Source organism: Anabrus simplex, chromosome 5 (genome assembly GCF_040414725.1).
Source record: "Anabrus simplex isolate iqAnaSimp1 chromosome 5, ASM4041472v1, whole genome shotgun sequence".
Classification (NCBI taxonomy): Eukaryota; Metazoa; Arthropoda; class Insecta; order Orthoptera; family Tettigoniidae; genus Anabrus; species Anabrus simplex.
The window spans coordinates 327,321,565-327,336,894 of NC_090269.1; the positions used below are offsets into that span (position 1 = coordinate 327,321,565).

A 15,330-nucleotide genomic window follows, 5' to 3' on the forward strand; every position below is an offset into this window, starting at 1 on the left:
AATAAATGGAAGATTGTTAATGTTTTAGTATTTTTCCGTACGGGACTTCATAAAAGTGATTATATAATAAGGTTGATAACATTATCCGTGATTATAATAAACGGCATCCACTGTATATTAATCTGAGGTTGCGACTAATACAGGGTTAACTCAAAATGGAGCTATTAATTTGTAAATTTAACTGATAAATAATGGAGCAATCTGCATCACTGTAAACATCTAATGTGGAAATATTCTGACTGTTTTGGAATATTCTTCTCTGAAAACTAGAACGACTGCAACCTTTTCTAAATAAGAATGAGCTATAAAAGAAGATGCCTTCTGTTTTGTAAGGATGGGAATGGCGACTGTTCAAGAACCTTAAATTTCTGCAGGAATGGCTGATTATTTTCTCATAATTTATTTCTACAAATTGAAGAGCTTGTTATTACATAACTTTGTATCATGGCTGATTAACAGCAGTTTTTACACAACTAATCACTCTACACTGGAATGATGGTATTATTCCTGGTTTAGAGTTAAGTACCCACTTTCAGACCAAGGGTTTCATTTCCTTTTTTATTTTATTTTATGAAGTCTTGACTAGAATAAGAAAGTGATGAAATCAACACTCTTCCATATTCTCTAGGCTTCCAACATTGCTTGCTGTGTCAGTAGTTGAAGTTTCGCTATTGAAAGATTCTGACGGATCACCTTCAACAGTTTCCTTCTTCACAGGAGAAGTCTTAGGCTTGTCTCCACCAACCATCCGAACTGCAACACTTTTCGAAGCAGACTGCTCTCTAGCATCATCTTCTGCCTGAAAAATAATCCTTACATGAACTTATTTTTATCACTTTATCATGAATTATAATTTTTTAATAGTTACAAAAATTAAATGCCTTCATTTGTTGTTGCTCCTGTTTGAAAGGTAGGGACAATAATTATGAACTCACGTACTTGGATATATTAGATAATGCTGTCAACACTATTTTAGGCACATAGAAAAGAAAGTGTTTCCAACTGAGCTTTTCAATGAACTCAAAAATGCCAATGGAAGTTTATAGTTTCTTCATAACAGAGCCATTTTCCTGTTAAAATGTATATTGAAACACAATGCATAACAATTTGACTGCCATTTCTGATATACAGTATATATATATATATATACAGAAAAATAAAATATTTTCTATAATGTTCTTTTAAGTGAACGTAAAAATTAATTATTAGCCATAACAGTTTGTAATATATATACTGTACCATTACGCTATCCCTAAAGTGGAAATATTAAGGAGATCGGAATAAATACAATGGCCGGCGGTGACATCACACAGAATAAATAGGCATACAATGTCATAGAAATCCAGATTAGTATAATAGTACAATACATAGAAACGTGTTGACCATGTAAAAGACAGAGAAATGGGATCTGGATTACTGAAACAAGACAACAGTAGAAAAAAATGAATGACTCTTATCGGCAATCCAAATATTCAAACACAACTGAGTCAGGAAGATAAAATTATACTACAAAACTGCAGAAAAGAAAAGGAAATACTGACCTAGAAGCATATAAAGGATTGTAACCTGCCAAATTCAATCAATCACTACTGATCTGCATTTGGGGCAGTCGCCCAGGTGGCAGATTCCCTATCTGTTGTTTTCCTAGCCTTTTCTTAAATGATTGCAAAGAAATTGGAAAATTATTGAACAGTTCCCTTGGTAAGTTATTTTAATCCCTAACTCCCCTTCCTATAAACGAATATTTGCCCCAATTTGTCCTCTTGAATTCCAAATCTATCTTCATATTGTGATCTTTCCTACTTTTAAAGACACCACTCAAACTTATTTGTCTACTGATGTCCTCCCATGCCATCTCTCCACTGACAGCTCGGAACATACCATTTAATCGAGCAGTTCGTCTCCTTTCTCGCAAATCTTCCCAGCCCAAACTTTGCAAATTTTTGTAACGCTACTCTTTTGTCGGAAATCACCTACAACAAATCGAGCTGCTTTTCTTTGGATTTTTTCCAGTTCTTGAATCAAGTAATCCTGGTGAGGGTCCCATACACCGGAACCATACTCTAGCTGGGGTCTTACCAGAGACTTATATACCCTCTCCTTTACATCCTTACTACAACCCTTAAATACCCTCATAACCATGTGCAGAGATCTGTACCCTTTATTAACAATCATATTTATGTGACTACCCCAATGAAGTCTTTTTTTATATTAACACCTAGGTACTTACAATGATCCCCAAAAGGAACTTTCACCCCATCAACACTGTAAATAAAACTGAGAGGACTTTTCCTATTTGTGAAACTCACAGCCTGACTTTTAACCCCGTTTATCATCATACCATTTTCCACCGTCCATCTCACAACACTATCGAGGTCACCCTGCAGCCGCTCACAATCTTGTAACTTATTTGTTACTCTGTACAGAATAACATCACCTGCAAACAGCCTTATCTCTGATTCCACTTCTTTACACATATCATTGATATATAAGAAAACATAAAGGTCCAATAATACTGCCTTGAGGAATTCCCCTCTTAATTAATACAGGGTCAGATAAAGCTTCGCCTCTTCTAATTCTCTGTGTTCTATTTTTTAGCAATATAGCCACCCATTCAGTCACTCTTTTTTCTAGTCCAAAAGCACTCCTATTTGCCAGTAGTCTTCCATGATCTACCCTATCAAATGCCTTAGATAGGTCAATCGCAATACAGTCCATTTGGCCTTCTGAATCCAAGATATCTGCTATATCTTGTTGGAATCCTACAAGTTGAGCTTCAGTGGAATAACCTTTTCTAAAACCGAACTGCCTTCTATCGAACCAGTTATTACTTTCATAAACATGTCTAATATAATCAGAAAGAATGCCTTCCCAAAGCTTACATACAATGCATGTCAAACTGACTGGCCTGTAATTTTCAGCTTTATGTCTATCACCCTTTCCTTTATACACAGGGGCTACTATAACAACTTTCCATTCATTTGGTATAGCTCCTTCAACCAAACAATAATCAAATAAGTATTTCAGATATGATACTATATCTCAACCCATTGCCTTTAGTATATTCCCAGAAATATTATCAATTCCAGCTGCTTTTCTAGTTTTCAACTTTTGTATCTTACTGTAAATGTCATTGTTATCACAGGTAAATTTTAACACTTCTTTAGTGTTACTCACATCCCCTATCTGGACATTATCCTTGTAACCAACAATCTTTACATACTGCTGACTGAATACTTCTGCCTTTTGAAGATCCTCGCATACACACTCCCCATGTTCATTAATGATTTCTGGAATGTCCTTCTTTGAACCTGTTTCTGCCTTAAAGTATCTATACATACCCTTCCATTTTTCACTAAAATTTGTATGACCACCAAGCTTGCCATCATGTTATCCTTCGCTGACTTCTTTGCTAGATTCAATTTCCTAGTCAGTTCCTTCAATTTCTCCTTATTTCCATAACCATTTCTAACTCTTATTTCTTTCCAGTCTGCACCCTCTTCTTAGTCTCTTTACTTCTCTGTTATAATATAGTGGATCCTTACCATTCCTTACCACCTTTAAAGGAACAAACCTATTTTCACATTCCTCCACAATTGCTTTAAACCCATCCCGGAGTCTGTTTACATTTTTATTTACCATTTTCTAGCGATCATAGTTACTTTTTAAAAACTCCCTCATGCCTGTTTTATCAGCCATATGGTACTGCCTAATAGTCCTAATTTTAATACCTTCCTTTCTTTCACATTTATTTTTAACTACAACAAAAACAGCTTCGTGGTCACTAATACCATCTATTACTTCAGTTTCTCTATAGAGCTCATCTGGTTTTATCAGCACCACATCCGATATATTCTTTCCTCTAGTTGGTTCCATCACTTTCTGAATCATGTGCCCTTCCCATATTAACTTATTTGCCATTTGTTGGTCATGCTTCCTGTCATTCGCATTGCCTTCCCAATTGATATTTGGTAAATTGAGATCACCTGCTACAATCACATTCCTTTCCATATCATTTCCAACATAGCTGATTATCTTATCAAATACCTAATTCTGAATCAGCATCAGCACTACCCTTTCCCGGTCTGTACACTCCAAAGACATCAAGCTGCCTATTATCTTTTGAGAAGAGCCTTACACCCAGAATCTCATGTTTTTCATCCTTGACTTTTTCGTAGCTTACTTCGTTTTTCACCAGAATGAATACTCCCCCTCCTACCATTCCTATCCTATCTCTACGATACACAGTCCAGTTCCTTGAGAATATCTCTGCATCCATTATATCATTTCTCAGCCATTAGCGATATCCGTTCATAAATAAGAAAAGAGAATACGCAATTTCACAGAAAGTGCAATTTCAAATTAGGAGAAGAATAGAGCATTATACACCTATACAATTGTTCCGCACAGAGAAGAAAAGGAGCAGAATTACATAGGTATTAGCTATAAAGTAGCCCACATGAGGAGAGTAAATCTACATCTATTTCATTAAATCACGGAACTAGTTGAGGAAATTATTTAAAGGAAATTAGAAATTAGAGACCAAAGCAAACTGTACAGCGGTTAACATTTAATCAATTGAAAGATTACTAGAGAAAACTTCATCATCATGTACTATGACACAATTCATCTGTTATCATTACATGAACGAGCTTGATGTCATGGGGAAGTTTTAACGAGAGAGGGAAACGGACTACTCCACCGTAAGATGATCAGCCGAGATCCCAGATGACAACAGCCGTACAACTGCTAGCTGCAAGATTCACTGGCAGTAGTCAAGCAGACCAGACCATTCCCAAAACGCAGAGGAAATAAGTTTCTTGTTATTTTAAAATATTTATGTAGTTAGATAGAATATAATGATACGTTGTTTGCAAGTGAAAAATACTCATTGTGCCTGATGTAATCGTCAAAATCAACTTCTTTGATATACCATTTGCAATTAACTTATGTGCCAATCCATGTATATTGAAGTGACCGTAGTATAAACAAATCTGAGTCTTACCAATAATGATAGTCAAGATTAATATAGATGTCAGTGAAAGAATATCGTAGAGGTTATACGTTGTATATTGAGTAAGATTGTTTATGGAAGAGTAACGTTGTTAGACAAGGTAAGAGCTATAAGAATATAAGAAGGAATGGATCCTGTATTTATTATGAGGGAAAACTGAAGTAATTCGTCAAGGGAAGATATTCCTGTAATGAAGTGTGGATATTGAGAAGAGATGTGATATGAAATGCAGCAATGATAAGGTGGAAGAGTTGATTGAAGAGAAATATGGAGTATAAAGCACATGGAGATATATACGTCATCGAATGAATGAAGAAATGGAATATATTAGGTAGTAATTAATACAAAACAGGATCATATTTGCCAATGAGTGTATACAATGTTATTGTCTTTGAGAATAGGTATACTACCATAGTTTCAACCGTACTCAAGCCGAGATAAGAATTAAGATGTTGGAGTATAGTCACCATATATTGAGCTATAGTCTTCAGAATGAACCAAGTCAGGGTTGAAAGCTATGAAATAATTCATGTTAGTGGCATACAAGAAAGTAAGTGATCTTATAAAGTAATATGTCTTTGGATATTGAGAGCTTTAATACATTTTAATGGCACACGGGTAATAAATGAGCTAGATGCAACACCTTTGATCTTGCTAATGTGATACATGTATTGAATATGTGAATCTTAGACATGATATAGAAATTAGGTATAGTAGATTAATAACAGCGAATTTTAGCTGCACGTTACAAGAAACTTATTGAATATTCTGATGCTTAAATAGTCAACAAGCCCAAGATGAAATTCAGATTAAAAACAAGAGGATAAATGAAATTCAGATTAAAAATAGAAGATACTTAAAATTTAGGTCATTTGTAAAGGACTAATTTAATTAAGTGATCGATATTGGAAGATTAAAGATTATAATTAAGTGTAATTATGGTAGGAAATACTTTTATTTTCAGCTAGAGGATGCATTTTAAAGAGTAGGTTGTATTTAAAGATACTCATTTGTGAAATGTATAAAGAGTAAAGAGCCTAATTCAATTAGCCACGAATGAAAGATGGCAGCAAGCAAAATGATGTTATTGTATTATAAAAGATCAGCTGTTCAGCAGCACATATTCAATTTAGTAATCGTTATGGAAACCTATCATTATTTTTCTCTTCAGATTTTCTATTCATTTCTTACTATATTTTACTTGTCAATAAATAATGCTAGTTTAAGAAAACTTACTTGAGAACTTATTTATGAATATCATGTTAGAATAAGATATATTAGCTGAGTTTTTTTGTCACGTGAAATGTCACTGCTGATGAGTCAGATGGAGATGTCCATTATGGAACTAAAAGGAATTAATGACACACCAGGTTGAAAATGAGTAACCACGTATTGATGCATCAAAGTCTTCTTTGGATCCCACGTTAAAAATAAACTGAAAATTCAAGAACCCCTGAGAAGCTGGCTGGGAAATTCTTTTACGCTGACCGATCTGGACGCAGGAAGGGCGTAACATATATATATTCTTTTGTGGTACTTGCCAGTCAACAGCAGTTGCCAGATATGCAGTGTGAACTATCATAAACTTGACACTATTGTAAAAGCATTTGTTGTGAACAATCTGACTCCTTCAAGAGAGCAGAATTGGTCTCATTCAGTTAACCCAATCACTGCCAAACCCATATATATATATACGTTTTTGAATGCCGTGCCACATCCGCCAAACCCGTATATATACGTTTTGGTGCCATGTGTACTTCACCGATTTCACAAATGAACGCGATATAGTGTCATGCTTTGAAATTCCGTGGAAATGCTCAAGAAAGTTCTGTACTGCAGATATACCACTCCATTTCGCGTGTTTTGAAAGCGATCTGGTGTTATTTCAGCTTCGTTGAAGTGGAACATCTTTCCTGCTTACGTGTAGCCATCATGGCGTCTTGAAGTATACATTCATCTCTTGTTGATGAAGAAATTGAATGTTTCCTCATAAATAGGTATCATTAATGGAATAACAAGGAATTCTTTGTCCCACAAGAAACCTTGGAAGTCCAAAGAATGGTTTGATGTAGAATGTTACATAGAAAGAAGAAAAAAGCTTAACTTACTACATATAGCCAGAAGACTTAAGCTTACGCGATATGACAAAGTTATAAGCAAAAATGAAAAGGAACAATCATACCAAAATACAGGCACAACAGAAAGCACAAGAAGCTTTAAGAGATTTAAGAGATCCTTTTCTGGCTTTAAAGAGGAAAAAACTGTGAATCCATTGAATCAAATAAATATGAATAAATGGGAAAACCACTTTAATAATATATTAAATACAGGAGGACGAACATTAGCACTAGATGTCTTAAAATGTAATTCGACAAAAAATCTAGAAATAAAAATAGATGAAGTGACGAGAACAATTCCAGATTTAAACATAGGAATTTCATTTTGTCCGTATTGAACTGAGAAAGGATGTTAGGAAAAACTTAAAACGGTCCACCTTTTCAATACAAAAATGTTATATTTATTTATAACATGTATTTGCACTTGGAACTAGTTTCGACGCTGTGTTTGCGTCATCATCAGCCAAAATGTGGGAAATAGGCAAGATGTAGGCATTTATATTACACAAGGCGTTACATTAAACAATACACATCTTATAAGGAGATAAAAACAGGGACGAATATAGAAACAAATGAATCGTTGAGAAAACAAAAGTTATACATATTAAAAATAACCTTAACCACATATTTTGCAGTGCGAAAGTGTTCTTCTTGAATGATTCCTGAATAAACACAAAGCAGCCAGTCCAGATGGAATTTACGAGAATCTAAAAGACACTTTACATTTGCTAGCACCTTATTGGACCAAACTATTCAATAAATGTTTAGAAACGGGTAGAATTCTGGAGAGCTGGAGGATGTCCTACATAAAAATCTTATATAAGAGAAAAGGAGAGCCTGATGATGAAAACTCTAGAGAGGGATAGTGTTAGAGAACAACATCATGAAAGTATAATCAAAAATCATTAATCAAAAATGAATTAATAGAAGATCATCTTCCAGAGGAACAATTCGGGTTCAGGAAAGGAAGAGGAACTCTACAAGCTGTCGCTAATTTATTAGATGAGGTGCAAGAAGCACTTAAGCATTAAAAAAAAAAAAAAGAAAAACTTTTGCTGTATGGGAAAATTAGACGGTATGACTGGAGCAGACAATGAACTTAAGATTGTAATAAATAATCTTCTAGCCTACAATAGTGTGAGAATAGATGATGGGGTATCACTCTCTTCTCCCATCACTCAAGCCCTACGCTTTTTAACGTAGTTCCAACAGACATCGCAAGAATAACAGATAATCTATCAACAGTGCTTTATGCCTATTGTGACGTGAATATGGCAACTAATATTTATTTGGCAAAATGGAATTACAACATGAAAACATCTACGAGTAATTATTTATTTATCTGGCATGTCTACTTGTGAATCGAGACATTATCTATCGTTCACTGTTTGGAAATACTGCCTAGTTGTGGAATTTACCATGCTCATTTAATTCAAAACTATATCTCCTATTGTTACGTATTTGCTGGATTTATCTGATTCGCTCGATTTTGATCGAGGGCTGTGCGGCCATGCGCAGTGAGCACTTGGAATGCTGGGAACTGCAGACTTCCGCCTTCTCTGTGTGAGAGCGGGCAATCTGTCTGTTGCGTTGGAGCTTTCAACATGGCTGCGTTAAGTGGAGCTCTTAAAGAGACAGCTTTGCGTAATGGGAGAGCCTTAGGAATGGAGCCTGACTCTGGTGGATAACTCCGGAAACGTTAGGGCTATGCCCTTCACTTTTTAAATGCTTCTCAGTGTGCTCCAACCTAAAGTTTTTCATAGGTGTAAGAAGAAAACTTTGTGTGTGTATTAACCGTTAAAACAACATGGCAAGTATTAGTATTGGATAACTCTACTCAAGTAAGTACTGGAAAGTCTATCTATATTATGCAAGTTATCTCGTACAAGGAGCACATCCATCGAAACTTTGGTTCCTTAATTAAAAACTGTAAACGTCTGCAAGCAAAATTCATTGTATCGGTTATGGACTAAATTTGTGAAAGTATGTAACTAAATTATGTGGGAATTTGGAATCGCTAGTTATGCGTCCACGAGGTTGTATTTAGTGTGAGTTAAGCTTACTGTGTTCTGGTTCGCACCATTTTCGCCAACCTATTCTTTGTGATGTTTATTATTATTATTATTATTATTATTATTCTGTTATTTAATTTTGGTTTTGATTTTCCTCCCTAAATTTTTTTCATCGTTTGTATTTTCCTTCTAACCGTTGCTGCTGCCTTTGCTGGTTAATTATTTGGATGTGATCGTTATTTGCATTGTTCAGTCTTTAATTAATGACACCTCAGGTACGTATCCTAGCATAATAATCCAAAGCCCCCTTCTTTCTGAATTATCTAAGCTGTAGGTTAACTGATTAACAAAAGAAAATGTAATTTCTAACCTCTTGCATAAATTATTATTATTATTATTATTATTATTATTATTATTATTATTAATTTTAATAACGTCAAATCTGTGAAAAATTGAAATTTGCTGGTCGATATTTAACTTAATTTATGCCATTCTCTTTAGGTTTTCTTGTCACATTCTCCTCATTGTTTGGGGTTCCTTGCCTTTGTTATTATTACATAATGGTCATCCCTTTCTTATCTTATCTGATGGACACATTATTAATTTTGGTGGCTTTGATGATTATAATGAGATGATGGCTTGGCGTCTGTAAATGTCACTCCTGTGGTGTGCTTCCGTGTTCTGTTATTATGTGGGAACGTATATAGTATTTTTTCATTGGTATTATTTTATTTAGTCGGGATAGTTTTCCACCTTTGTTTTATTATAATTTAATCTGGTTTGATTTATTTATGTAAATTTTATTCGCGGTTGGAGCCACTGATTTATTGTACGTGTGTTCTTGTGTGTGCCTTTGCGTGTAACTTATTATTCGTTACTAGTGTAGCAAATTTCAATTTTAAACAGTGTTAGTAATCGCGGGCCCGCATACTGATTAACCTTTGACTATTTTATATTTTTAAATGAATTTCCATGTAATAATTACCTAGAGTTTATCGTTCCAACATTTCTGGTTACAACCAATATTTTCCTTTTTTACAAATATTTTAATCTTTTTGTACTTTAAGGTAACATAACTGACAATTTTATTTAATGGTATTAGTTATGAGTTTTCCAACTTTAAATTTTTTTGAGGAAGCCTATGTTAATGTCAGCTTCATTTCATCTTAATTTAAATTTCATTATAAAATACTGTTTCTGCCTTTAGTTTTTATTGCGTTTTTTTTTAAAGAATATATATATTTACCTGTTCTTATATTATACTGACTTTCAAACTTAATTTATTAAGTAAATATTCCTTATTTTAAATTTAATCTTGTCTGTTATTTAGTAGTTAGTAATATTGACCTGGCAACCTGTCAACGTTAATGTAAGACCTTGGCCTTTTTCCTTCATGTTTTTGCCCTCCACGCTTTGTTTTTGGTGCTACTGCCCTCACGGTAAGTATTGCGTTTGGTTTTCATTTTGATGTTTGTGCATTTGCATTGTTTTCTACTTGTTTGGTGTACTTCTTGGTAAAGTTGCACCTATGCAGATGACATGATAATGGGATTGAGAAAAGAGAAGACCTTCAGATCGCGGTAGATAGATTACAGGAATGGGCCGAAACAAACGACTTCCAGGTTAACAAGGACAAGACGGTCTGTATGGTTTTCAGAAAAGGAGACAGAATAGCAGCGACAGACAAAATTTCATATGCAGGGGTAGACTTGACTATAGTAAATAAGTTTTGCTACCTCAGCACCACTCTACAAACGTCAGGATCTTCGTTCAAAATACATGTGAGGGAAAGAGCAGCAGCAGCAATATCAATAGGATCGACAATGAAACATTTTCATGCAAAGATACTACCCATTCTGACATACGGCATACATTTAATCTGGGACAAATTATCAACATCAGACCGAACTACCCTCGAAAAAGTGAAAGCTACCTTTCTGAAAAGAATATTAGGTATTTCTAAGACATCTTCATCTAGACTAGCTTACGAGTTAGCTCAGCAGTCTTTCCTAATAGAGGATCTTAGATATCTTTCTGTACCATCGACACCTCAAGCCATTGCTCACCTAAATCTGAGATTACACAAAAGAGAAGAAATCTGGCCGGAGTTTTACATGACGGATGCTATGACAAGTAGAGCTTGGATTGGCCCAAATCAGAACATGCGCAGTGCTATAAACAGGCTGGCGGTACACGGATTTAATTATAAGCTATGTGTAAAAGAGATATACCACGAACCAAGCGACGAATGCGTGTGCAAATTATGTGGGAAAATATGTGAACGATACCACTTCAATAAGTGTAGCAAAAGAGAAAAGACCTTACATGAATATAGCAAAGAGTAGAACAATTTATATATGGCCATTGGCTGCAATAAAACTTTATAAATAGTGATTCTGGAGAGCTATATTTTGATAATGAAGGTGGAGAATATCTAAGTGGCAACATTGAACTACAAGAAAGTGCGAGACAAAGTAGTAATGATGAATCTCATTCGGAATTGTCATCCCTTCCTCAGATAAATTATTTTTTCCCCAAATGTAAATGATTTTGATAATACCAGTTCTTGGATAAAGAATTTTATATTATATTTCAGTAATAGTATCACCGAGCAGAGTAGCCTCACGTATTAACATGCTACGGCTATAGAGCCAAGCTCTGCACTCAGCAGGTGAGTGGGTTGGAACCTCATCATCAGCTGTCATGATAATTTCTTTTCTTTCCTTTGTAGTTTTCCCTTTGCACTCCCAAGCAAATGCCAGGCCAGTTCCTATTCATAAGCCACAGCCGATTCCTTCCACTTCCTTACTCAGTTTCATTCACCATCATCATCATAATTCATTTCATATTCATTATCTTCACAACTGAGGTTTGCGCCGGGAAGGACATCCGGTCGTAAAATACGGTGTAAAATATCTCACTTCATCCCCGACATCGTATTGGGCTGCAAGGCTAAGGGGACGATATGCATTCCATTAATATTATCAGTACATATGTATCTGTCAAAGTGCTTCTTCCTTTAAAAAACCCGGCCCACAGGGCTCGGCTGGTCATCAAAACTCGGCAGTGAAAAGGGTAAGAGTCATTAGTTTATGAAAGAGCTTTTTTTGCTATAACTTTATGGGCTCCAAATGAGCTACTAGTTACTGTTCACATAATCAACCTTTACTCATTATTAACCAATCACATACTTTGTCGCGGATTGACATTGGTTACGTCAACATCGAAATATCTATGTATTCTTTGTATATGTATAGTTGCCTTCTTTACTCTGTGATGTGTGTGTATTGTTGATAATAATAAACGTGATATTGTGAACACGATGGTGAAGTCCTCTTATAATTCAGTAGTTACGATTTATATAACAAAGTCTTGGTGCCGAAACCTCCGGGAATATTATGAGTTCAACGCGACACGAGAGAACAGAAGAGGATTTTCACACCACGGACACGTATGTTGAGCGACTTAAATCTCGACATAGGTTATCTACGCATCTCTGAGGAGGAGAAAGGATCACCAACGCAGAACTAGCTACAACTTCAAACCAACAGGTAAGACGAAACACAATTGCAGTATACGTAGATTGGTAATTTTTTCTGAACATTTAATGCATAGAAGTTTGAAGGAATTTCAATATTACTCGTAACAAGAAATATAACCCCACCTACGTCAAAATATCCGTAATGGCTTCCATTCCAAAGAGATCTATGCATGCAACACTCGAGTAGAACATTAGCGCCGTCTGTTGTAAAAAGGGAGTAACTAAGCTATGATCTTTAACTTTTAATAAGACATCTCTGGCAACCATTCATTGACAATAGTGTATGACGTAACGTTGAGCCGCGCAATCATTTCACATGTTTATTTTTTTGTCTGAATATTTCAAGGAGTAATACTTTTCAGATCAGTGAAGAATTAATTTACTAGTAGGAGACATTATGGAAGGCAGTATAGCGAATCAGCTCACGAAATTGAAACGTAGACGAGTAACTCAACGTTCGAACACTACGCGTTTTATTAATCAGATTCATTCGTTCAATCAATCCACGGACTTAGATGAAATAGAGCATATCCGCGAGCGTCTACAGGAAACGTTAGCGTCCTTAAATGCGTTAAATGACAGTATCCAAGATTTACTCGATGACGCGGAGTACGAAGATGATGTGGCAGCCTGTGAAGAATATCTGGACAACTCCAAACAGGCGATTAGAAAGGCCACGGGCCTCATACAAGAGAAAAGCGCAAGGAATGAGGCCGACTCTACCACTACGTATCCAAGTGTCCTTGTTCAACCCACGACTACAGCGGAGATAAAGCTTCCTACCATTAAACTGCAGTCATTCTCAGGGAACGTAGAAGAATGGCCGGGATTCTGGGAGCAGTTCGAGTCCTCCATTGACAAAAATTCGTCGGTGTCTGTCGTAAACAAACACGTATTTCTCTGTGGGTACTTAGAGGGAGAACCAAGGCGTCTTGTAGACGGTATATCTATAACGGCAGACACATACGAACAAACTAAACAAATTCTGATAGCACGATATGGTGATAAGAACAGGATTATTCAGTCTCACCTCGATTACTTGGAAAATCTCGAAGTTGCAGTCTCGGAGGACCCCGAAGTATTAAACACGACCTACATTGAATGCCATCGCCGGATACAAGCATTAAGAGCACTAGGTGAAGACGTCGACGCATATGGTCGAATTTTAGCACCCAAACTATTACGAGCCTTTCCAGAGGACATCTGTCGCCGTTGGCTCGTCCACGCTAAAAGACTAGGCATACAAGAAGGGGACACGACTCGACTAATGGCGTTCCTTAACGAAGAAGTGGAAGGAGCTCTTAACGCTCAAAAGATACGGGGTGACGCCCCATTAACGACTTCATTACCCACAGCAGCCACTCTTCACGTAAACACAAAACCAAACAAACAAAAGGGGAAGCAGACACCTCAACCAGACCCGTTCTGTGTGTACTGCGAAAACCGAGGTCAATGGGGTCAGGATTGTCAACAGATGAAGGATCCCCAGGTGAGAGTCGAGAAACTGAAAGCCACAAACCGGTGCTTACTTTGCCTACGCCGTGGGCACAACAAGACACACTGTTTTAAGAAAGGGAAGGCATCCTGCAACAAATGTCGAGGGTCACACCATGTATCCATTTGTACCGAGGGCAGCAGTCAACACACTTCCGTTTGCAAGATAGGGGTCATCACGTCCGATTTCACACACCTGCAAACGGCCCATGTGTGGATCAAGGGGCCGACAGGCCGAAACAAGCTAACTCGTATCCTGGATGCAGGGAGTCAATCGAGCTTCATCCACAATTCTCTGATTATGCGCTGCAGCTTAATGTTACTGATCGCAAGACTCTTGAGATAAGCACGTTTGAATCACCCTCCACTATGTATGATATTAGACGGAAGGTTTGTTTCGACATTATGGGCTACTCAACCAGAGCTCAAGTCTCGATTACCGCCTTTGAAAGTCACAGCTCCTACACTTTTCAACCAACTGCACCCCAAGACATAACCGCTCTAGCATCGCTAAGGAAGATGAAGCTGGCTGATCCGAGTGACGAGCTTGACAAAGATCTTCCGATCGAGGTACTTATAGGTGCGGATTCATACTGGAAGATAGTAACAATGAAGGAACCTATCCGAGTAACAACATCACTGGTTCTTCTTCCTACTATCTTCGGTTACGTTCTCAGCGGAAGTAGATCTGGCACTACGATCAACCAAATAATGGTCCATCATGTCTCACTCACAACGGATCAGATAACTGATGAAAGCGTGCGACGGTTCTGGGACTTGGAAACTATTGGAATTGTGGATAACCAAGAGCGAAAATTATCCATTAAAGAAAACACTATTTTTCAAGAGTTTCGCGACTCTTACCGCATCGAACATGGACGGAGAGTTGTATCATTACCTCGAAAGGTGGGCATTCCCTTAACTGACAATCGCACCACCGCTGAAAAACGATTCTCCCTGTTAGAGGCTAAACTGCAGAGAAACAAAGACTTGAAACACATCTACTACAATCACATGTGGGACTATATAAGGCAAGAGCACGTGGAAGTTGCACCCGAGGACGTCACTCCTTATAATGTTTACTATATGCCACACCACATTGTAAAGAAACAAAGGGGTGACATCACAAAGTACAGAATTGTCTTCGACGCG

At 36.7% G+C, this 15,330-nt stretch overlaps 1 protein-coding gene across 5 annotated transcripts in view; it reads right to left on the bottom strand.

The window, feature by feature from the left end:
- Positions 1–376: 376 nt before the first annotated feature.
- Positions 377–15,330, bottom strand: part of dgt1 (dim gamma-tubulin 1) — a 333,213-nt gene continuing 318,259 nt past the window's right edge. For all 5 annotated transcript variants that reach the window (XM_067147580.2, XM_067147575.2, XM_067147576.2 and 2 more), the window contains one exon: positions 377–799. In XM_067147580.2, coding sequence (XP_067003681.1) covers positions 605–799 — 195 coding nt within the window. In that variant the 3' untranslated portion in view covers positions 377–604. The remainder of the gene's footprint in view (positions 800–15,330) is intronic.